Here is a 25,442-nt window from a genome sequence, read left to right as displayed (position 1 = left end):
AACTAACTAAAGATAGATAAATCAGCTTACTTCAGCTTCACCTGGTCAAAGTCAGATGTTTTATGTCTGCCTAATAAAACCATATCAAAATTATTGTTTGTCCCAAATAACTCTCACAACACTACATCTTTTAGATCTAAGCTTATCCCCCATGTTGGGAATGTACTCTCTTCTTATCTTTATCTCTTAGAACTCCTAAATTATTCCAAAGCAGAGATCAGGTGTTACCTCCTACACAAAATCCTTCTTGATCCTTATGCTTGTTAGTACTCTGTCCTTAGAATCTCTTCATATAATTTTTCATACATTTTTAATTTACTTATTTGTATACATATTGTACCATGACCAGCAGAATGTACGCTAACTAGGCACTGATTGTTTCATTTTTGTCTTTGCTATTTCTAGTGCCTAACATGAACTGAGCTTAATTCCAGACCTACTTAAATTAATAAAGGCTCTGAACTTAGTATGATATTTTTACATGAAAATGGTACTGTGAGAGAGAGAGAGAGAGAGAGAGAGAGAGAGAGAGAGAGAGAGAGAGAGAGAGAGAGAGAGAGAGAAAGCTTCCTCTTTTAAAGTAGGTTAAATATCAAATCCTATTTACACCATTAATTTGTTTGGGCAAAAAAAAAACCCTCATAGGGAATATGATACCTAAGTTATTTGATAACCCTAAATTTCTAGAATCCAAATTAAAGAGATGTTATCATAACCATTGCTTTTTTTTTCTGCCAAAGGAATTTTCCAAAAGTTATTTTTAACAAGTTGAGAAAGCTAGCCTACTATTAAAAACCTGTACTTCTAAATATCTTATTTTCTCTAGTTGTCCTTCCTAATTCAGAATTTCCTTCCTTCTGTTATGCATCCTTGCTCTGACACACCAACAAAATGTTCTTTTAAACCCATTAATATTATAAAGGTGAAAATATGTTAAATGATGGTGGGATTGTATTTTTAAAGCTGAAAATGTTACATTATATAACAATGTTTCTTACTTGAAATAATTTCATTTAAAAAACCATAACAGAGTATTCTTAATATATTTCTAATCCACAAATGCTAAGAACTGCTAATATATTCCATGTTTGTTTTCACTATAATGAATAAATTTTTCACCTTCTCTGCTACAAATTTCCAATTCAAAGATAAAAAGAGGTTGAAACTGATGGAGCAAAAATTGTCTCATTTAAAGTAAATTTTACCAGTGTACACTCCAAACCTCTTCAATATATATAATGCAATAAATTCTAATAAAAATAATTCTCACAATTTAACATAATAATTTATATCATGAATATGTTCTTCTATTCTTTGATTTGTTCTTTGTGACTTAACATTAAAAAAATGTGTAAGCTAAGACTCTTAAAAGTTCTGAGTTTAGGAAACATAAGCAACACTGCCTCACCAAAATGGCTCTTTAGAAACTTAAAATATTCTAAAAACCATAATGACCTGTGTTTGTAATTCCATACTGCAATATAAATGTTTGGGGTTTTTTTCCCCCATCTCCAATACTGAAAGAAAAACAAATTATTTCTACTATTTTTATATTTTAACTCTGATATCTAAAGACTCTTTATCAGCAAACTGGAAGACATTTACCCAAAATGACCAGTCTGAGGTTTTATCATGAACTCCCCAAATCCCAGTTTAAGTACCTTCTCATAATAAACTACTACTCTCCTTTGCTTTCAATTTTAAAATGTCCTGAATGCAAAATAACATGAAGAAGGCTACCTATGTTACCTACTACAAAATCTGTATGTGTGATCATGCTAACAAAGGCTAAAATAATATGCAAAATCAGTTCAAATAAAATTATAATTAGCCTATCAATTGAATCAAAATAGTTGAACCATTTGTGTGTGTGTACACATAGCCAAAATTAGATCAAGAAGTTTGAAGAAAACTCAACACATGGTTGGTTTTAAAATGGCCAATGAAATTTAATTTTGTTAGGCAAATTCAAACAAAGCAGTTGTTCATCAATGACCCGTTGGAAAACCCTGCAAAAATGTCTTTAACCGACACTGTACAGTCCAGAAACTGAATACAGTAGTTCTGTTTGCCTTAATAGTACAATGGCTGAGACTGAAGAGCACGAGGACCCCTTTTTATTTTTTCAATTAAAGGCTGTTTCAAGTATGTAGTCCCCATATTTAACTTCTCTTCTGTCCTTCAGATATTTAATGTGGATAGAAGTGTTGCTTCTGAAGGGTGCCCTACCTAAAAGGATGGTATAAAATACAAGGAGCTCTCAATTATTCATTTTAATAAGGGATAGCATAGATAACTGAAACCCAAAGAATTTTCCAAATCTCAAGCCAATTCTCAAAGCCCCATATCTTTAGCCAATCATTTAAAACTTTCTATAAAACTAATTTTGTTTTTACAAAGTTCTATTTCAAAATAAAATTCGGTAAAGTGGCAGCCCCACCCTTTGCCTAATCTTCTGTGGCACTGGCAACAAAGAGAAAAATGTTTAATGTGAAGTAGCAGGAGATAAAAGGAAGTCCAGCAAAAATCCTAGATAAACCACAAACTATATGACCAGTCAGTATTCCAAAGCTAAGTAAGACTATAACCAGAACAAATGACAGTCTGATACTACTAAATGAATTATTTTGGCATGTGTGAATAAAGTTTTTACTGGGTACAAATATGAAATTAAGTCAATTTAACCACATCTACCCATGGACTAAACAGAGAAGGAAATCTCATGTTCTCTCATGAATCATTTTCTTATCATTTTTTGGCATAGAAAGGGGGAAAGTGCAGAGACTAATCAACCATTTACATAGGATGAATGATTAAATTTTAGAAGACAATGGTTAAAGGCAAAATGATAATGATAGAAAAGTAATACTAACCCTCCACTTCTGAGATGGACTGGTGTTGATAATGCTGTCGCTTTCAAAATATCTCTTTCATTTATTTCATTTTGGTCCCCATCATGGGTTATTTGAGGTATATGGCTGTTAAAATGACCAATGGAATTTAATTCTGTTAGGCAAATTCCATGTATTTTAATTGAAGAATCCCCTGTGATAATAGTTTCCTCAGATTTCAGTCTCTTCTTTGCTGCAAATAACCAACAACGGTATTTTTTAACAATATTTACTAAAATGTCATTGTAATACTAGCATATCTACAAGTAACTTTTTGGCTTAAAATGTAAAGGTTTTAAATCTAAATTACATATGAGATGTCTGGAATTAGAAAGTCAAAAGTCTCTCTCATAGGCATATTTTAAAGCATGCTATCATCATTCTATCCAACAGAAGGTTGCTATTCATCTTTTCTTTGGTTCATAGTCTGCTTGAAGGCAGCTACTACAACTTCATGAAATACCTAGAACATTTTATAACAAACATTTAAATGTCATTTAGCAGCTGCTGATAAATCTTAAGTGTGACAAAATAAAGATTATATTGAAAATCAAGAGAGCTAGATTTAAATTTTGAATATTCTGCTAGCTACCTATGTGACCTTGAGCAAATCCTATGGCTCTCTAGATATCACTTACCTTCTCTATATAATAAGGAAGCATAGGATCATAGTCTCAGAGATGTGAGGGAACCTTAGATTATCTATTTCAACATTCTCATTTTACAGTAAAAGAAACTGAGGTCCACAGAAATTAAGTCCACTGTCCAATGCTATCGTAGGCAACTGTATTCAAACCCAAATTTTCTAACTCAAAATTCAGGGCTCTTGTTTTATGGTCCCTTTCTTATTTGTTATAAATGCACCATGTATACACGTCCCTTTAAAAATAAGATCAAGGGGGCAGCTGGGTAGCTCAGGGGATTAAGAGCCAGGCCTAGAGATGGGAGGTCCTAGGTTCAAATCTGGCCTCAGCCACTTCCTAGCTGTGTGACCCTGGGCAAGTCACTTGACCCCCACTGCCTAGCCCTTACCACTCTTCTGCCTTGGAGCCAATACACAGTATTGACTCCAAGACGGAAGGTAAGGGTTTATTAAAAAAAAAAAAAAGATCAAATTGGGGTAGTTAGTTGGCTCAGTGGATTGCGAGCCAGACCTAGAGACAGGAAGTCCTGGGTTCAAATTTGACCTCAGACACTTCCTAGCTGTGTAATCCTAGGCAAAAGCCTACAAATCTGAGCTTGACTTGTTTTGTTGAATTCTAGACTTAAAGTAATAAGAGAACATGTTAATATGCAGATTAAAAGTTAAAAGTTTCCCCAGCTCTCCCTTCTTCTTACCACTCCCCCAGCCAACTGTGAAGCATTTACCAGCTCACCCCTAATGACTACAACCCAGATTTACTGACTTTCAGACGAGGATCTCTTCCATCATACTAGGCTGTTTTTAAGTCCTTTAAACTGAGGAAATACAAATTATGCTTTAAAATAGCCAAAGAGTTCTTAAACTATACTGTATTTGTATATACCATAACCTTTAGTGGTTTTAAGGAGGAAGAAACAAGGGAAAAGAGGGTTTCAATGCCACTATTCTTTGTGTTCTGCCACAGCAGGGTCCTTGCAAAGAGCAGAAACCTGTCCATCAACATCCATCTCATTCTTAATGAACTAAAGGCCTCAAAACTGAACAGTAATAAAGATGCCCCTTATCTTAGAACTGCTACATCTGCAAATTTCCCTCAACATTGCTGGTTAATTTTTTTTTAAGTTCCTGGTGAAACTTGAAAATAATAATTAGGAGCACAGCAGTTTAGGAACAATGTATTATGCGTGTTTCTTTTTGGCAACTTAAAGCCAACTATCAGCCAACAAAAATATTTGAAAACAAAGGCATTAAGCAGCTGTCCCTACTTTAATTAGTGTTGTCTGCAAACCTATTTTCCTAATCCAAGGGGTTTCAAACCTGCCCCCACTACAGTCATGCCTACAGGATGGTACAAGCAAAAACTAAGTCTCACAAAAAAGAGGAGGGTAAGGGAAGGAAGAAGAGGGAAGTGAAAGGAAGGAAGAGAAAGGAAAAGACCTTGGTTTTGTGTTCTTGTTATATGAATATCTTTTTTTAAAAATCCTTACCTTCCATCTTAGAATCAATAATAAATATCAGTTCCAAGGCAGAATATTGGTAGGGGTAAGAAAATTGGGGTTAAATGACTTGCCCAGTGTCACAACAGCTAAAAAGTGTGTTGAGGTTAGATTTGAATCCAGGACCTCCCGTTTCCAGGTCTGGCTCTCTGTCTGGTCAGCCCAGCTGCCCTGAATGTAAATCTCTTAACTATGCTCACAAAAAAAATTCTTTTCACTTCTGTTATTTACTGAGGACCAAAACATTCTAAGTCCAGGGAGTGTCAATGTCAATGACAGCTAGTACATGATCTGTGGATGCAGAGTGAGGCAGTAGCCCCTGCAAAGTCAAAGGATGGTTTGGTTCTGATGGTATTCTTCCATACAACTTTAAGGCATGAGGCAGAGGAAGTTTCAAGGGCTGTGAAATCACAGCAGCAAAACAGACTACTGTAGAGTACAGCCAACTGAGGTATCTCAAGAGAGGACATGAACTGCTCAAAACAACAGGCCTGTCCAATTGAGTCAAACTGGAGAACAAATTACTTTCTGGGGAAAAATGTCTATTAGTAACATACATACCATGTCAGTCACACTCAGACAAATCACACTAACCATCAACCTGGAGTGTTTTTAAGTATGTGAGATAAATGCTGTATATGGCACTCTAAACTCAAAAAAGTCAAAAAATAATAAAACCCAAGTAATCTTCACAACAGGGCATGGGTAGCACAGCAGATAAGAGTGTCAGGTCCAAGTCAGAAAGACCTGAGTTCAAATCTGGCCTCAGACACTTACTAGCTGTATGAGCAAGTCACTTAACCCTGTTTGTCTCCATTTTCTCATCTGTGAAATGAGCTGGAGAAGAAAATGACAAACCTCCAATATCTGCAAAGAAAAACCCAAGTGGAGTCATAAAGAGATGGATATGAAACAACTGAATGACAACAATCTTCATACCAATGAACAATCTTCATACCAATCTCTCTTGAACACCAAAAGCATTATTTTTTCCAAAAACAAGAGCTCAACAGTAGTCAACATCAAAGTAGTGAATATGTCTCATGACCTTTGCCTATTCTTTTATCTCCTAAAACACATAACAATCAATTAGTCAACAAGTATTTAATAAGCCCTTATTGTGGTGCCAGTTTGGTTAATATGTTAGTTCTACTGAATTGCTTTTTTTTTTTCACTTAAAAAGAATCTTGGTGATTACCAATGGTTTTCTGGTCAGAAGAATGGGAGTAATATATTTGGAAATGAAAGAAAATGTAACGTGTGTGTGTATCTGTATACTTAAAACAAAAAAAGGAAAACAAAGGCAATGAACATGTCATCTTAGAAATGAGGGCATATAAGGAAGGGAATGTTGGACACAGTCTATTTGTACCCTCATCTTTAGGTAAACTTTCAAAGATTTAGAGATAGGATAGGTAAGATTCTATCTCCTAATACTTATGAATAGGGATTCTTAATTTAAGAGTTGGGATGGATTTCAGGGGCTCCATGAACTCTGATAGCAGAAAAAAATAGCATACGTATTTCAATCCTACATATTTCATTTTTATACATTTAAAAATGTAATTATGATTGAAGATCCATAGGCTTCACCAGTATGCCAAAGGAGTCAATGACACAAAGGTTGAAAAGCCCTTGATCTATCCACTTAGAGGCTTGGGCCAAAGGACAATGAAGAAGTTAGGGTCCAAGCCAATAATTTAGACTTTAAGAGGCAAAGAGTTTAGAAGACAAAGACAGAGAAAGAGTTGTGGTGTCAGTGACAGGAAGAGTTACAGGGTCTATGATGAATCTGACTAGGAAGAAGTAAACAGCAGCAATCAAACATGGTATACTGCAAGAAGGCCTTGATTTGGAATTAGGGATACTGGATCTTCAAATTCTAACCCAAATGTTTACTCCCTATGGGATCTTGGGCAGTTCCCTTCATATCTTTGACTGTGTTCCTCCTCTATCTGAGGTTCTTAACTTAAAGACAGTGATTTAATTTTTTGATAAATGTATTTTGATATAATTGGTTTCCTTTTTAATATTATACATATTTACTTTATGCCTTTAAATATGATTCTCAGAGAGTATCCTTAGATTGACAAAGGAGTCCATGACATGAAAAAGGTTAATAACCACTGCTCGAGAAGAAAAGTTGGGCTCAAGAGAAATGGGAAGTTCACTATCTTTAGTGACTAAGATCCAGTTTATTCTGATGAGAAAAAAGGAAAAATTTGTATCATACATATACTCATATATGTATATGTAAACACATGTATATGTGTACAAATATACATGTACATGTTACTTAGATATACATAAACTAGTAGATACAGGATGGCATTGCCACAGATTTCAACAAAATATGTGATTAAATCTCATGATATCCCTGTGGAAAGATGAAGATATGTGTAAACTAGGTAATATTCAAATGAACCCATGATGTCTTTGATTCAGAAACTCCCTCCAATAATGTAAATCACAAGTCATTTGTGTCTGCTGAAAGAAAAAAAAAAGGAATCTCTTAGCTATCATTTTGAGCTGAAGATTGAAATTTTAATTATGGTAAATTAAAGTTGGAGGTCTTACCATGGCCAGCCTGGAGCAAAGACCTCATATAGATGTTCAACAATGTTTTATAGGTTTTTGACAATTATCATTAAGCCATTAGCAAGTAAAAAGATGCATAGTATCTTAAGAAACAAGCTATAATGTTTGGTAACAAGGTTTTGTAACATTTCAATTCTAGTATACAGTCAAGGTTACCCATAATACTCTGGGGAACCTGTAGTATAAATCTTCACAGGATCAAACAACACCTAGATATGCCAAGGTTATTTTCCTATGATCTCATCAGGTCAGCTGTGTACTCATCATTCCAAATAAACACAGATTATTTCCTACTGCATGAGTTTCAAGTTCCCTAAATGATTACATGGACCTGAAGTTTTATTTTTCCAACAGAAGCTCTTGATATAGTCAGTTGCTATAATATTTTAATATGCCAAACCATATCCTTTTTAATACTATGGTTAATATTCTATTATTATAATTAATATCTTATACACTGTTAGTTTACGAAGTCTAAGTTTTTCTAAAAATCATAGTTGTACTTACAACCTAAAGGATTATATGTGACCATTTAGTTTATGATCAATAATATAAAAACAATAAAAAACAATTTCCTTTCACTGGCTATCCTGTTCAACTCTTGCCCATGTTATTCAATATGTTTACCACTGAGGGTTGTAAATGTTAAATTTAATGGTTGGACTTAAATTATATGTAATAATGTGGTTGCCTAAATTATTATATCTCAAGTCAGAAGTTTATTGACAAAAATAGAGGGGAAACAATACAACAGAGAAATGCAAAAGAGGTTAGAGAAAATACCTATACTAGTCCTCAGCCAAGAGGGCTGGTAGTGAGTAATCATGTAGCCTCCTCCAAGATGGAAGCTAATTTCTTAGAAAACTAGGAAGGGAATCAGCCTTTTCACTCACCTAATGAAGTAGTTCAGGCGTCAGAGTCTAAGTTGAAGCCGCGATTCATGCCGCAGTCTCTAGTGAAGTTCCCTCAAAGACTATGTCCAATCCAGGAGACTCAACATCACAAGATTGCCCCAGCTGAAGGATTTCATGGCTTTTATGGTGGTTTCCTGTCCCTGCCCCTTTACACAGGGACCAATCACAGTTTCCAAATTGTCTAGCACTGCCCAAGAACAGAATCTGAGGGATTGACTTCTCACTTCTAAAGATGTTAACTCTCCTAGGATTCACACATTTCTGAGTTGTCACCTTTGGATTCACATGTTTCTGAGTGTATGAACTCTTAAAGGAATTCAAAAGTTTCTGGCTGTTTTGAGTTAGAAAAAAAGGGTGGAGCTCTCCAAGTATCTTACTGGCTTCTCATCTAGCACTAAGTAGGGTGTTAATTCACAAAGTGGTTTGTGAGCTCCTCCACCTAGTTTAAGCTTGTGTTGATTCAATCAAAAGGTAGACAAAGGACAGTTAATCCTGTCTTCAGAATCTAGTGAGGTCCTAAAGTTAGTGTTAACTCAGGAAAGACAATAGAGTAAAGAATTCTCTTTCACAGGGTCCATCATGCTGGAAGACTTTTTCACTTTCTCCTGAGATCACAAGGATACAGGTGGGTCACTCCAGGTATCTGAGCACTCTCATCACATGAGCATCCCATCTTCTCTTCCTCTTGTAGAATTCCTTGATATCATCATATATTCCTCTTCTGCTAAGAGGTCCTTACTACTTATAAATATATATATAAATGTATATATATATATATATATATATAGCCTGCTCATACCTACCATGTTATTCTTCATTGCTCTCTGTGTGACATTCATTTTTAATTCTTCAAAAACTGTTGCATTCCATATCTTATCATATAGTGACTTGAATAGAATATTGGTATTAAAAATATGGGCCTTTGCTTTCATGGGAAAACTTGGGGTGAATAAAGGAGCTTGTAATTTCCCAAAAGTAATATAATTCACTTTCTTCTTCTTGATCAACCCTTGATCAACCTCATCCTTCCATACTATTGTATCAGATATACATACTGGGAGACAAGGTCTATAGATTATCTATCCAAATGCATGTTGAAATTTGACAAGATGGTGGATTAGAACCAACCCAGTTACTCAACATTCCCTTTTAAACAACTTTAAAATATTTTCTCAAATCAAATTCTAAAGCAGTAGAGCCAACAAAAATTCTGGGTGAGACATTTTTTCTTGTCTAAGGAAATTAAATTAGGAAATTAAAGAGGTTATCAGGAAATACTTGTGGCACTGGGATAGAAGGCTATCCAGAGCCCACACTTGCAGCAGGATCAACAACAATGGCAGCGGCTTCAGAGCTCTCAGTTCAGAGACAGAAAAGGAGTCAGATAAATGGTCAGAAAGAGACTACAGAAGACCCTTTGCAGGTTTTGGGTACAGCCAGCTCTGATTAGCAATTCTACTAATCATACACAGAACTGGGTCACAGATTCAGGGTGGAAGGGAGTGCCAGAGGTTGGTCACAAGGTAGCAAGGGCTCTGGTTGAAGTTCCAAGGCAAAGAGAAAGCCAGTACTTATAGTTGCAGGAAACAAGGGGTCCTTCCTGGGCAAAGACCAGAGCAGCAGTAACCACATCTCTCCTAAGATCATACCACCTCGGAAGCACCAAAATCTTGCAGACCTTCAGAATTAGTTCTGAAAACAGCAGTACAAAAACCCTAAAATTTGGGACAGCACCCTTAACAGGCCCAACTTTAACATAAAATTTAAACTAAAATAAGCCAGAAAATAAGCAAAAGAACAGAGTGAAAACAACTAGGAAAAAAAGCCTCAAAGAAAAGTGTTTATTGAACCAAAACCTAACAAGAATTCCTAGAAAAGTTAAAGAAAGAAATAAGAATGGTAGAGGAAAATCTGAAAAAAGAATGAGAGTGAATCAAGAAATATGCAAACTGAAATAACAGCTTAGCAAGAGGCACCAAAAAATACTGACAAAAACAACCTCTTAAAAACCATTCTTGTCCTAATGGCAAAAGAGATAGAAAATTCAATGAGGAAAAAAGAAGTCTTTAAAAAGTTTAACAGGCCTCAGGAAATGTCTGCTAATGGGTTCTCAGGGAAACTGCAGTGGGTGTTCAGGGAAAGCCCTGCCCCCAGCTAGTGGCTGCAGGACTATCAGAGGAGTCTGGTTACAGTTTGTCCTGACCAGCAGATATGGCTGAAGCTAAGAACTGCAGTGGAGCATGTGGCAGGCTGAGAGCATAGAGAGCAGAGAGACAGAAACAGATTGAGAGCAGAGAGAGACAGAGAGATGAGCAGAATCTATCAGATGCAATTGAGTCAAGAAACATGGACTAGGGGGCTGTGAATGGATCACAGATTCCATTTTATTGAGCTTATAGGTACAATATTTATACAGTTTCTACACTCCAGGATCAAAAGAAAATGATATGTCAAGAAGAAGGTAACATGTCAGAAACATACACATTCTTCAGTGACAGAGTACACAGGTGTCATCTGCATAAAGGAGTACATACAATCATCAATAGCAATCATCAAAATCCTCTTTGTTCTGCTATCACTGATATAAGGATTTCTTTAGAAGTATAAAGGTACCAGGATATAGGTGATATGAAGAAGGCTATTTGTCCCTGAGATAGAGCCCAAGGTTTGTGATTAGCTAGTCAGGCTGTTCTGAGCCAATTAAGAAAGCCAGGCATTCTTAGACATTGATTTATAGACCTACAAGGTCAAGACCAATCCTTGCCAGGGTCTGAAGCAGATTTCTAAATATGTCTTTTTTGGCTGCTTTTGCTTCAATGGGCCTAAGTATCCTTTTGGACTTGTCAAAAAAGCAGATTGTCCAAAAAGAAAAGATGGTACAAAAATCTACCAAAGAAAAGAACTTAAAAAAAAACAGAATTAGCCAAACAGAAGAGGTACAAGAATCTCACTTTTAAAATTATTCTTTAAAAATCAGAATTGAGCATGTTTCTACATTAGTTTCCACATGGAAACTAATGGCACCATGAGACATCAAGACACAATAAAAGTCAAAAGAATGAAAAAATAAAAATTGCAAAATATCTAAAAGAAAAAACTGACTTAGAAAACAATCAAGAAGAAATAATTTAAGAATTATTGTACTACTTGAAAGTCATCCTTTAAAAAAGAGCCCAAACATATTTTAAGAAATTATCAAGGAAAAAACAGATCCATAGGGTAAAATAGGAACTGAAAGAATTCATCAATGAACCCCTGAAAGATATCCCAAAATAAAAATTCCTGGGAGTATTAGGCCAAATTTTATAGCTCCCACATCACAGGGAAAATACTTCTAGTGGCCAGAAAGAAACAATTCATAAAGTCATAGTCAAGTTCACAAAAGATAGCTGCTTCTACTTTAAAGGAAAGGAAGGCTTGGAATATGATAATCTGTAAAGCAAAGAAAGTAAGATTACAACCAAGAATCATCTAACCAGCAAAATTAAGTATAATTCTTCAAGAGAATAAATGGATGTTTAATGAAATAAAGGTCTTTCAAGCATTTCTGATGAAAAGCCCAGAGCAGAATAAAAAATCTGACACTCAAACACAAGACCCAAGAGAAGCATAAAAAAGTAAACATGGAAGAGTAATCATAAAGGTCTCAGTCAACTTAAACTGTTTATATTCCTATATGGGAAGATGATACTTGTAACATGAATTTTATCATTTTTTGAGAAGCTAAAAGGAATACACATAGTCAAAGGGCATGGATGTGAGTTGATTGCATTAGGATAATCTTCCAAAAAAAATGAAAGGTGAAAACTGAGAGAAAGGGGAAGGGAGCAGTAGAACCAGGAAAATTTTCTCACATAAGAGCTATGTGAGGAAAAGCTTTTACAATGGAGAGGGTAATTCTTGACCCTCATTCTTACTAAAATTGGTTCAAAGAGGAAAGAACATATACACATTCAATGAGAGAAGAGAAAGGTGAGGGAGGAATATGATAAAAGGGAGGAAAGATTAAGGGAGAGAATAGTTAGAAGGAAAACAGACTTTTGAGGAGGAACAAGATAAAACAAGAGAAGAAACAGAAGAAAATGGATAATTGTGAATGTGAATAGGATGAGATCACCCATAAAACAGAAGTGAATAGCAGAATGTATTAGAGACCAGAATCTAACAAATACATTGTTACAAAAGACACACTTGGGGCAGCTAAGTGACTCAGTGAATAGAGAGCCAGATCTGGAGGTCCTGGATTCAAATCTGAACTCGGACATTTCCTAGCTGTGTGACCCTGGCCAAATCACTTAACCTCAATTGCCTATTCCTTACTGCTCTTCTGCCTTGGAACCAATATTTAGTAATGGACTCTAAAACAGAAAGTAAGGGTTTAAAAAAAAAAAGGAGAGACACATCTGAAACAGAAAGACACACAGAATTAAAATAAGGGGCTGGAGCAGAATCTATTATGCTTCAGATAAACTAAAAAAAAATCAAGGGTAGCAATCATGATCTCAGACAAGGCAAAAACAAAACTAGACTTAATTTTTTTAAAGTATGGCTAATGTGGACATATGGTTTGCATAATTTCACATGTCTAACTGATATATTGTTTGCCTTATCAATGAATGGGGAAGGAGAGAATTGGAACTAAAAATAAAAAAGCAAATATTAAAAATGTAAATTGTTTTAAAAGAACTATAATTAATACAATGATCAAACATAATTCCAAAAGCCATGAAGATGGCTACTCAGCTCTTTAGATAGAAAGGTAACAGATTCATGAAGCACAAGCCATACATTTCTGGACCTAACTATAATGAGGAAAATTGTTTTCCATGAAAGTGTAAATTTGTTACAAATGTTTTCTTTTTTCTTTTTTTCCCCCAATCTGAAAGAGAAAAGTAGCGAAAAAGAATAACACCATACAAGCAAGACAATTCTGAACATTGCATTTTGAATTTTTTTTACTTAAAAAAGGCTCAGCATCAAAGAGATTTACAATTTGATGTACAAACCTACTTTTCTCTTTAACATTGTATATGGAAACATTTATTTGATATTAATTTCATAATAGAAAAATACAATAAAAAAGAAATTTGGGCAACTGTCAGTCTTCTTCCACTTGAACTTTCCTAAGTGCAAGACTAGATCAAACTCCTTTGAAGGACTATATATCTTTTATAGGAATATATATTTTATAGCAATGCTCAATGGTTTGATGTAATCACTTTAAATAATGTGATTCTCAAACAGGGAAATGAAGAGGCCCTCATTATTCACAGGAAATCCATTTTTAGTTATAAATTCATGCTGGATTTTCTCTAGCAAAGTGAATTTTTTAAAGTATGTCTTCCTGTTTAATGCATTTCCTGATAATTATTATTAAATAGAGATATTTCTATTGTTATATATTCTAAGAAATGTTGAATGATGCTAATGTGAGAATGGGAGACATCTTCTTGTAAAAAGTTCTTCATGTTTACATAATGGCACATTACTATCTGGGGGAATAAATTTGAGATTCAAAATTCTTTTTAAAATATTAGAAAACTGTTTTGACATGTAATTGGGGAAGATTTTTACATATAATTGGGGGACAGGAAAGAAAAATTTAGAAAAAAAGACTCTACAAGGGTGACAGTCTAATCTACCTAATCAAATATTCCTTTACAATCAATAAACAATAAACATGATGGATTTCTTACAGTCTAGTCTTTATATCTTTATAACTTAACTGTGAAATAGTAAAGATGTAGTCTATTGATAAAAATCACTTATGAAGTCTGTTTCCTACTAATGATTTGTCTTATATCTCTTTAGAGTCACTGCTTTATAGTATAAACATATCAAACATATCCAGAACTCTGAAGTTAAGGTTCCAGTGGGATAGTACAGTTCCACTGTCCTTGATGGAGAGAACAGTTCATTAAAATAATTTTTGCAAATCTTTTCCATTTTTCTTCTGGTTGTAGTCCCTTCATTTTCATCCTTTGACTTTTCTCAGTTGGATACTTTGGTAAGCTTTTTAAAATTAGTTTTACCCTCCATTGCTTCTCCCTGCTCATAATCAACCATCAACTTTATTTTAAATTTTATATAGAAGTTTATATTCTAATCTGGTGCTGCTTTTGGCAGTCATCTCTCTCTCCATTTGGCAAGTAAGCTAGATATTTGCTGACTAAGGTGCTTTCTGAGTTCTTTTATTGTAGTAACTAATTTACATTTTATTTAATTTATAATCAGTGTTGATGTTACTTCTCATCTCAATTTTCCATTTTTGGTTAATCTAAATAATTTAGGGTTGTTTCAATTGTACGCTTTATCTTTTTCTCATTACTATCCTTTCTTTTTGTTTTTTATTAAATCTGATGTTAACTCTGAACATAAAAAGAGCTAACTTAGGGATAATTTCCACATCCATAGAAAGTCTTCAGTTGTTTGTTAAAATGTAATCTATTTTGTTCTTTATAAAATTATTTGGTGTCCACCATGTTTAAAGCCTTCCAATTCTTTACTTAAAGTGTTTATGATATGGAGGGAGGAGGCTTCTTTGTGTAATATGTAGGTATTTAGCCTATCTCATTTGTTCCTAGTCAATGCTCTTCTATATTTTTCTCCACTTCATCTTTTCCAACTTTTGCACTGTCACCAAACACTAAATAGTAATGATAATGGTTAACATTTAAGATTTATGAAATGCTTTTTATAAACTTATTTCACTTCATTCCATTTAATATACATTACTTTCTAACATTACTGATTTATTCACTGATCACCAAACCTAGCATCTCATCTCCCACTTTTCTTTTCCCCAGCTGTTCCTAATATCTGAAATGCACTCCTACTTTCCCTTTGTCTCTTAGAATCCTTAGCTTTCTTTAAGGACTTAACTTGGGGGTGCTACCTCCTATGGCCAAGCCTTTCCTCATCTCCCTAAGTGGCTAGTGTTTTCTTCCTCTTCAAAATATCATGTGCTTATTTATTGGTGTAAAAACTATACCTCTAATGCTAGTACAATGTCTTGGACATAGCATAAACTTAATAGATGATTATTGATGATCTGATTAAACCCTTTCATCAACCCCGTGTGTAGGTATCAGAGGATTAGGGTCATTAGTTCCATTTGATATCTATAAGGAAACTGATTATCATAGAATTCAAGTAACTTGCCTGTGGTTCTAAGTATCTGAGGAAGAATTTGAACCCACATCTCCCCTAACTCTAATTTCAAAACTCTATTAAGGAAATTCATAACAAATTAACTGACTGGCTTCAAAGATTGTTGATTAAATGGATCCATTTCAACCTCGAGAGAGGCTTCTGGTGGGGCACTCTGTCTTTGATAATGTTCTCTTTAACATTTTTGTTGATGAAGGCATACATGGATTTTTGATGACACAGAGCTAAGAGGCAGAGCTAATGCTAATGATAGCAAAAGCTTGGAAAGATAACTACTATGATAAATGAGAGATAGAGCCAAAGAATCTCAACAGGCTACAGACTCGGTTGACTCAAAAGAGGAAATTTAATGAGGAGCTAGAAAATAATCTGTATCAAAAAGACATAGGGATCTTAGTGGACTAAGTCTGAATCAGCAATAATGTCATAGGCAGAAGAAATAATGCTAACCCTACTCTGTAATAACAGAAGTATATAATATCCAAATTTAAGGGAACAGATAGGACCACTCTACTCTGCCCTGGTCAGTTTATGCCTGGAGAATTATATTCAATTCTGGGAACCAAATTTCAGAAAGGGTCTTTGACTGCTAGAATATGTGCCTAGGCAAAATGCTAAAATGGTAAATGGACTAGAAATGATGTCACCCAAGGAGGGTTGAAATAACTATGGATATTTAAGCTTGAAAAGAAAACCCTTAATCACAGGAGAGTCATCTTCAAAAATATGAAGGATCCAGACTCACAAGTAGAATGTTTGCACTTGCTTTCCTTGTCCCGAGAATAGAACTAGAACCAATATGTGGGAGTTACAGAAAAGGAGGAATCAAACTCAACAGACAGAAATATTTCTATCAATTAGAGTTGTCCATAAATATAACAAGCTGGCCCTGATGTGGTCCAAGTCCCTCTTCACTTCAAACCTCCACATGGAGTATAAATGACTACTTGTAAAGAGGCATCTTAGATAAGATTCATGATTTTGGTGGGAATTGTATTAGATGACCTTTGCGATTCCCTCCAATTCTAAGTTTCTATAATTCAATATACTTCCATTGCCAAACTCAGAGTTATGAATAGCCTATGCTGCATATGTACAAAACACATAGATAAATAAAAGCACAACTTCATGTTGTATAAATAGAATCTGAGATTTCCCACATCATCTAAGACTAGGAAACTTATAATTATAAAAATAGCTTCCATGTACATTTTAAGAAACAGTTCTGTCCTTAAGTTTTAGGAACATTTAGATATTCTTACACTCATCAAGATGAAATATTTTGTCTGGAAGAAGACTTCCCTGAGAGGATGCCTTGAATAAACGTGCACGGGCACTGCTTACTCTTCTAATCTTCACGGGGTCCACTGGAGGTTTAGGAAAGGAAATAGAAGCTTCATCTTCTTTAGATAGAGATGCAAGAATTTTTGGTTTCTAGAAGATTAAAAAAAATAAAGACTAACTAAAGTCTTTCTGTCCAAAACACAAGTCACAACCCTGTAGCCAAAATCCCACTAAAAGTACATGGTTGCAATTTGTGTACCTCCAGGGGTACACAGGTAATTTCTCTCTTACCCTAAAGAACTCATTCCTTAGAATTATACAACTCAAATTTTATTACCCACAAGCATTCTTAGTTAGACATAATGAATATTTTATTTTTTATTGAACTGTTTTGTCAACCTTTACTTATATACTAAATACAGATAGAGCATATCTGAAAACACAGATGAGCTATGCATGAGAACTTACTGAATTATAAATTTCTGTTGGTATTTATAGAAACTACATTGCACATTTATCTAACAATAGTTTAATTTGAGACCTAAAAGAAAGATTCACAGGAATATAATCAAGATTACCATATACCATTTAAATGCCACATTAGTCTTTTTACCTTTCCTGACCTATCAGTAGTTTTTTTAACCCTGATGACCACACCTTCTATCTGGATACCTTTCTCTGGGATTCTATGACACTGCTCTGTCCTGAATGTCCTATCTAACTACTCCTTCTCTTTTTGTCTTCATTGATTCTATGCCCTACCTCCTAAGAGTGATTCCCCCAAGGTTTGGTCCTGGGTCTTGTCTACACTGATCAGCTCCCATGAGTTCAATTATCATCACTATGAAATCCTTTCAAATCTATATATCCAGCCTCAGTCCCACAGCATCAACTGCCTGTTGAGCATCTCCAATTGAAAATCAGCTCAAATTCAACATGCCTGAGAGAAAATTAATTTTCCCTCCCCAAACCCTCCTCCAAATTTTTCTACTTTTATTACAAATATCATCACCTTTCCGCGTCCAGATTCAATTATCTTCAACATTTCTTCACTCCCAATATTTAATTGATTGGATGCTAAGTCTTGTTTTTTCCTACAACAAGCCTCATATCCATCTATCAATTTTCCTCCACACAAATAGGTTCCAGCCTGGATCAGGTGCTTATTACTGCTCCTCTAGAGAACTATAACAGCCTCCTGAGAGAGAATGCCTGGCCTGAAATTAGGAACACATCTTCCAGAGTTCAAATTCACTCTCAGACACTTATTAGCTGTATGACGTTGGGCAAGTAATTTAGTCATGCTTGCCTCAATTTCCTCATCTCTAAAATGAGCTGGAGAAAGAAATGGCAAAACACTCCAGAATCTTTGTCAAGAAAACTCCTAACAAGGTCATGATGAGTCAACACACCTGAAAACAACTATACAAGAACAAAGTAAACCGACTTCTTTCATTTCTCCTCTCTCCCAACCATTCTCCACACAGCTGCCAAAATAAGCTTTCCAAAAACTTATCTAATCATACCACCCAACAAGCATCAGTGGTTCCCCATTGGTACCCATTTATTGGACAAAATAGCCTGGCATTTAAAGTTCTTCATAACCTGGCTCCAGCCTACCTATCGGGTCACTGTGTATTCCAACCAAATTGTCCTCCTCACTCTTACTCAGACCCACAAGTTCTATTTCCCACATTTATGCTTTTCATATGTTGCCCATAATCACCGCCATCCCCCTCCCTGCCACCCCCCAGGTCTAGAATGCATTCCCACCCTATATCATCCTCAGTTTCCTTCTATGCTCAGCTCATGAACTATCTCTTCATTAAAAGTCTTTCTCAATCTTCCTGGTTATTAATATAATAAATCTTTTCCAATTATTTTATACTAACTCATCTATGTAAATGTTAAACTCCCCTTTCTACACTAATAGAAGCTCCTTGAGCTCAAGGTGTGATTTATCACTTGATTTTTTTATCTCTAGCATTTAACCTAGTGTCTTGTATTTATAGTGGGTGCTTAATACATGTTCCTTACATTAGATAAGTGATTCCATTAATTAGCATCTCCATCTTATCAAAATGTTTCTTGAAGTATTTTTCTAGGGCTCTATGATTATAAGTTTTGGAAGGACAACACTGCCAGCAAAATATCAGAAATCAGTGAAAACAACCTTGGGAAAGTAGAAAAAGAAAGCTGCACCAGAAATATGTAATATACAGCTCCAGTCCAGGTTCCACAAAAGAACAGCAGTACCACAACATCTAGAGATGATCCCTTAAGCCACAGGCCTTTTTTCTTTCCCTTTTTGCTTTATACTTAAGTCTACTATTTGAATAAGTGGATAATACAAAAAGGAAATATTTAGAGAATTTTCTTTCATATTAAATTCAATAATTATTATAGCTATAGTTCACAAATTGAGGTCTAAGAAAAATATCAGGAATAATGAATACCTCAATCTATAAAACAGTGAATGGACAGAGGGTCCTGAGATGATCTTCTTTTTCACTGTTCCTTCCTTGAATAATTCAAGCAAAACATAAAATCCAAATGAAATGAAGGTCTTCCTTCAAAGGTGATAGTTAATCTAATCAGTGGTCTATTTTTCAAAACATTTCTAGATTCTTCTTTTGGAATGGCTTTCACACAAGAAAAAAGAAGTTTGGTCTCATTACTTCAGTCATACCTTATTTTTTTACTTTAAAACCCATTTCATCATCTACCTTAGTCACCCAAATTATTCATCAGACTTGACTCTGTATCTATCATTTCAAAAAAGGCAAATTCATTATCACATGATAAAAATTCTGTATCATTGAAGATATTTAAAAGAATGTGCTGTTGGCTTTAAAAAAAATTCCAAAAGAGAAATTTTAAAAATTATTTTGAACAACCGAAGCATTTTTTGATTAAGTGTATATAGTTTCTTCCCCAAGACCCTATACACGTACACATATGATTAGTCTGAAGGGGACAACACTTGTTTAGAAATATTTATGGTACATCTGGTTTTTAAAAATCAGTCCTTTTATTCTAATTCCTTAAAGTGTGGGCTATGATACACAAAAATGTGACAGATGCTGAAGCAACTGATTAAAAACATTATATGATATATAGATATATTTTTAAAATTAATATAGATAATGCAGCCCATTTTCACAAATCTGTCTTTAGCCTACCCTTCAAGATTTATTTCAAATTTATTTGCTTCATATAATTTTTGTTCCAGTCAACTTGCTGTTCTGAGACTTGATGTTCCACCTCCCATTTCAATGCCTTTAGATAAGTTTATCCCCATATCTAGACTGTACTTCCCCTCTTCAGAGGAATTTTATCTCTTAACTTTATATCTCTAGTGCCTAGCAGGGTGGCTTCCACATATTCCAATGGTGGATAATAAATAGACTTGCAATCCGAAGAGCTATCTAATATTCCTGATTTTTTTTACTTAACAATAAAAGAGATTGAATTTCTACAAAATAACAGTAGTGATTCAAATTCTCACTTTTTCTAGGTTCATTGACTCTTATCAACTACAAGGATATATTTTAATGCACAAAAAGATGTATTAAATAAAGACTTGTAAAACATCTAGCCGTAACAGGATCAAAGATTTGGAGAGGGAAAGAGCCTTAAAGGTCCTCTAGCCCAATCCCCTCACTTTAGAGATAAGGAAATTTGGGCCTGAAAAGAGGAAAGGCTTTGCTAAAGGCAGGATTCTAACCCACTGTTCTTAGGCTCTAAAACCACCACTCTTTCTACTGATCCATTACTTTCTACTGATCTTATTACTAAGAAAGTGAATAACTCCCCAAAAAGAGAGCAACTGAGTCCCTTCTGAATGTCAGGATAAGGTCTAAAACCTTAACTTTGAATAAGTATGTACAAATACTATCAAGGTAATTACATCCTGATAAAAGGCTCTATAGACAGTGAGGAAATATCTGTACTCAACATGTATGCACCAAATGGCATAGCATCCAAATTTCTAAAGGAGAAACTAGAGGAGCCCAAGAACAAAACAGATAGAAAATCTATACTAATGGGAGACCTAAACCTTCCTCTATCCAAACTAGATAAATCAAACCAAAAAATAAATAAGAAAGAGGTAAGTGAAGTGAATGAAATCTTAGAAAAATTAGAGTTAGTAGACATGTAGAGAAAAATAAATAGGGACAAAAAGGAATATACCTTCTTTTCTGCAGTACATGGTACATTCACAAAAATTGACCATGTATTAGGGCATAAAAACATTGCAAATGAGTGCAAAAGAGCAGAAATAATAAATGCAACTTTCTCAGATCACAATGCAATGAAAATAATAATTAGTAAGGGAACATGGAGAGGTAAATCGAAAATTAATTGGAAATTAAACAATGCCATTCTCCAAAACCAGTTAGTTAAAGAACAAATCATAGAAACAATTAATAACTTCATTGAAGAAAATGACAATGATAAGACGTCCTTTCAAAACCTATGGGATGCAGGCAAAGCAGTACTCAGGGGGAAATTTATATCCTTGAGTTCATATATTAACAAATTAAGAAGGGGAGAGTTCAACGAATTGGGCATGCAAATTTAAAAATTAGAAACCAAACAAATTAAAAATCCTCAGATGAATACTAAATTACAGATCCTAAAACTCAAAGGAGAAATTAATAAAATTTAAAGTCAAAGAACTATTGATTTAATAAATAAGACTAGAAACTGGTACTTTGAAAAAACAAATAAAATAGACAAAGTACTAGTCAGTCTAATTAAAAAAAGGAAAGAAATAAACCAAATTGACAGTATCCAAGATGAAAAAGGAGACCTCACCTCTAATGAAGAGGAAATTAAGGCAATCATTAAAAACTACTATGCCCAATAATATGGCAACAAATATGGCAATCAGTGATATGGATGAATACTTACAAAAATATAAATTGCCTAGATTAAAAGAGGAAGAAATGAATTACCTAAACAACCCCATATCAGAAACAGAAATTGAACAAGCCATCAAAGAACTCCCTAAGAAAAAAATCCCCAGGTCCAGATGGATTCACAAATGAATTCTATCAAACATTCAAAAAACAACTAATCCCAATATTAAACAAACAATTTGACCGAATAAGCCAAGAAGGAGTTCTACCAAATTCCTTTCATGACACAAATGTGGTACTGATCCCAAAGCCAGGCAGGTCAAAAATGGAGAGAGAAAACTATAGACCAATCTCCTTAATGAACATAGATTCAAAAATCTTAAATGGGATACTAGCAAAAACACTCCAGCAAGTGATCACGAGAGTTATTCATTATGACCAGGTAGGATTCATACCAGGAATGCAAGGATGGTTCAATATTAGGAAAACCATCCACATAACTGACCATATTAACAAGCAAACTGACAAAAATCACATGATTATCTCAATAGATGCAGAAAAAGCCTTTGATAAAATACAACACCCATTCCTATTGAAAACACTAGAAAGTATAGGAAGGGCCTTTCCTAAAAATAATGAACAGTATATATCTAAAACCATCAGCAAACATCATCTGCAATGGGGATAAACTAGAAGCCTTCCCAATAAGATCTGGAGAAAAACAAGGATGCCCATTATCACCTCTATGGGGTGTTCAGAGAGGTTCAGAGAGTATCTCTGGTGTGGAGGGCTTGTAGAGCCCTATTAGGGCAGCTCTCCAGCCACTGACCCTCACCTGACACCCAGCTCTCACTTGTGGCTCCCAGTAGCTGCTAGCATGCGGCAGCGGCCACACCCCGGGCAACGGCTTCGACAGGCCGGCTAAACCTTGTGAGAGTAGCCATCGGGTCGAAGACCCCTGGTGAACCAGGGCTTTGCTCACCCAGCATGTGAAGATTGCTTCGACTGAACAGACGTTAGAAACCAACAAGAAGGTTCAATGGCTGAGATGGCGACTCAGCAAAGCACTGTGAAGTGCTTAGGGCATGTTGGAGCACAAAAGACAACACGGCCATCCAGTGCAGCTGAGGAAGTCTCCAGGTGTAACGACTTTTCCTGCCACTGGACCCAGGCTTCCAACGCTGAGAGAGTGGGACTGTCTCTGTACATCGACTCTTCCACTTAAATCTCTTTCACGCACAAGTGTCTTTGTGCACATTCATCTATCCATAGATGAAAACGCACAAGGACAATCGTCATTCTCGGTTACTGAGAGACTACTACTATACTATTTAACATTGTACTAGAAACACTAGCAGTATCAATTAGAGAAGAAAAAGAAATTGAAGGTATTAAAATTGGCAATGAGGAGACCAAGCTATCACTCTTTGCAGATGATATGATGGTTTACTTAAGGAATCCTAGAGAATCAACCAAAAAACTAGTCGAAATAATCAACAACTTTAGCAAAGTTGCAGGATACAAAATAAACCCACACAAGTCATCAACATTTCTATATATCTCTAACCCATTCAGCAGCAAGAATTAGAAAGAGAAATTCCATTTAAAACCTCTAGACAATATAAAATACTTAGGAATCTATCTGCTGAGACAAGCACAGGAACTATATGAACACAACTACAAAACACTTTCCACACAGTTATAACTAGACCTAAACAACTGGAAAAACACTGATTGCTCATGGGTAGGATGAGCTAACATAATAAAAATGACAATCCTACCCAAATTAATTTACTTATTTAGTGCCATACCCATTGAACTACCAAAAAACTTCTTTACTGAATTAGAAAAAACCACGACTAAGTTCATTTGGAAGAACAAAAGATCAAGGATATCCAGGGAAATCATGAAAAAAAATGCAAAGGAAGGAGGACTTGCAGTCCCAGATCTCAAACTATACTATAAAACAGCGGTTATCAAAACAATTTGGTACTGGCTAAGAGATAGAAAGGAGGATCAGTGGAATAGACTTGGGGTAAATGACTTCAGCAGGACAGTCTATGATAAACTCAAAGAGCCTGGTTTTGGGGACCAAAACCCACTTTTTGATAAAAAAACTTCTGGGAAAATTGGAAGACAGTGTGGGAGAGATTAGGTTTGGATCAACATCTCACACCCTACATCAAGATAAACTCAGAATGGGTGAATGACCTGAGTATAAAGAAGGAAACTATAAGCAAATTAGGCAAACACAGAATAGTATACTTGTCAGATCTTTGGGAAAGGAAAGACTTTAAAACCAAGCAAGGGCTAGAAAAAATCACAAAATGTAAAATCAATAATTTTGATTACATCAAATTAAAAAGTTTTTGTACAAACAAAACTAATGCATCCAAAATTAGAAGGGAAGCAACAAATTGGGAAACAATCTTCATTACAAAAACGTCTGACAACGGTCTAATTACTCAAATTTATAAAGAGCTAAACCAGTTGTACAAAAAAATCAAGCCATTCTCCAATTAAAAAATGGGCAAAGGACATGAATAGGCAATTTTTAGTTAAAGAAATCAAAATTATTAATAAGCACATGAAAAAGTGCTCTAAATCTCTTATAATCAGAGAAATGCAAATCAAAACAACTCTGAGGCATCACCTCACACCTAGCAGATTGGCTAACATGACAGCAAAGGAAAGTAATGAATGTTGGAGGGGATGTGGCAAAGTTGGGACATTAATGCATTGCTGGTGGAGTTGTGAATTGATCCAACCATTCTGGAGGGCAATTTGGAACTATGCCCAAAGGGTGATAAAAGACTGTTTGCCTTTTGATCCAGCCATAGCACTGCTGGGTTTGTACCCCAAAGAGAAAATAAGGAAAAAGGCATGTACAAAAATATTCCTAGCTGCGTTCTTTGTGGTGGCAAAAAATTGGAAAATAAGGGGATGCCCTTCAATTGGGGAATGGCTGAACAAATTGTGGTATATGTTGGTGATGGAATACTATTGTGCTCAAAGGAATAATAAAGTGGAGGAATTCCATGGGGACTGGAACAACCTCCAGGAATTGATGCAGAGTGAGAGGAGCAGAACCAGGAGAACATTGTACACAGAAACTGATAACACTGTGGTACAATCGAATGTAATGGACTTCTCCATTAGTGGCAATGCAATGACCCTGAAGAACTCCGAGGAACCTACGAGAAAAACCACTATCCACATCCAGAAGAAACACTGTGGGAGTAAAAACACCAAAGAAAAACAACTGCTTGAATACATGGGTTGAAGGCATATTGTTGGGGATGTAGACTCTAAATGAACATCCTAGTGTAAACAACAACATGGAAATGGTTTCTCATCAAGGACACATGTAATACCCAATGAAATTGTGTGTTGGCTGTGGGAAGAGTGTGTGGAGGGGAAGGAGGGGAAATAATGTGATTATTGTAACCAAGGAAAAATGTTCTAAATTGACTAAATAAACTTATTCAAATGAAAAAAAAGAGGAAAAAAATAAAGCAAAAACAAACAAAAACAAACAAACAATTGTTGGCAGAGACATTGTAGAGACTTTTCTTTGGAGC

The 25,442-nt window shown here is 35.1% G+C and overlaps 1 protein-coding gene across 7 annotated transcripts in view; it reads right to left on the bottom strand.

Moving 5' to 3' along the window:
- The window catches only part of ARMC2 (armadillo repeat containing 2), a 184,694-nt gene that overhangs the window by 131,868 nt on the left and 27,384 nt on the right, over positions 1 to 25,442 (bottom strand). For all 7 annotated transcript variants that reach the window (XM_056818642.1, XM_056818646.1, XM_056818641.1 and 4 more), the window contains exons 4-5: positions 16,975 to 17,146; positions 2,874 to 3,084 (exon numbers count right to left, since the gene is read on the bottom strand). In XM_056818642.1, coding sequence (XP_056674620.1) covers positions 2,874 to 3,084; positions 16,975 to 17,146 — 383 coding nt within the window. The remainder of the gene's footprint in view (positions 1 to 2,873; positions 3,085 to 16,974; positions 17,147 to 25,442) is intronic.

This window comes from Monodelphis domestica, chromosome 2, assembly GCF_027887165.1.
Source record: "Monodelphis domestica isolate mMonDom1 chromosome 2, mMonDom1.pri, whole genome shotgun sequence".
NCBI classification, from domain to species: domain Eukaryota; kingdom Metazoa; phylum Chordata; class Mammalia; order Didelphimorphia; family Didelphidae; genus Monodelphis; species Monodelphis domestica.
The sequence above is the reverse complement of the archived record's forward strand: the minus strand, read 5'-3'. Positions and strand labels throughout refer to the sequence as shown.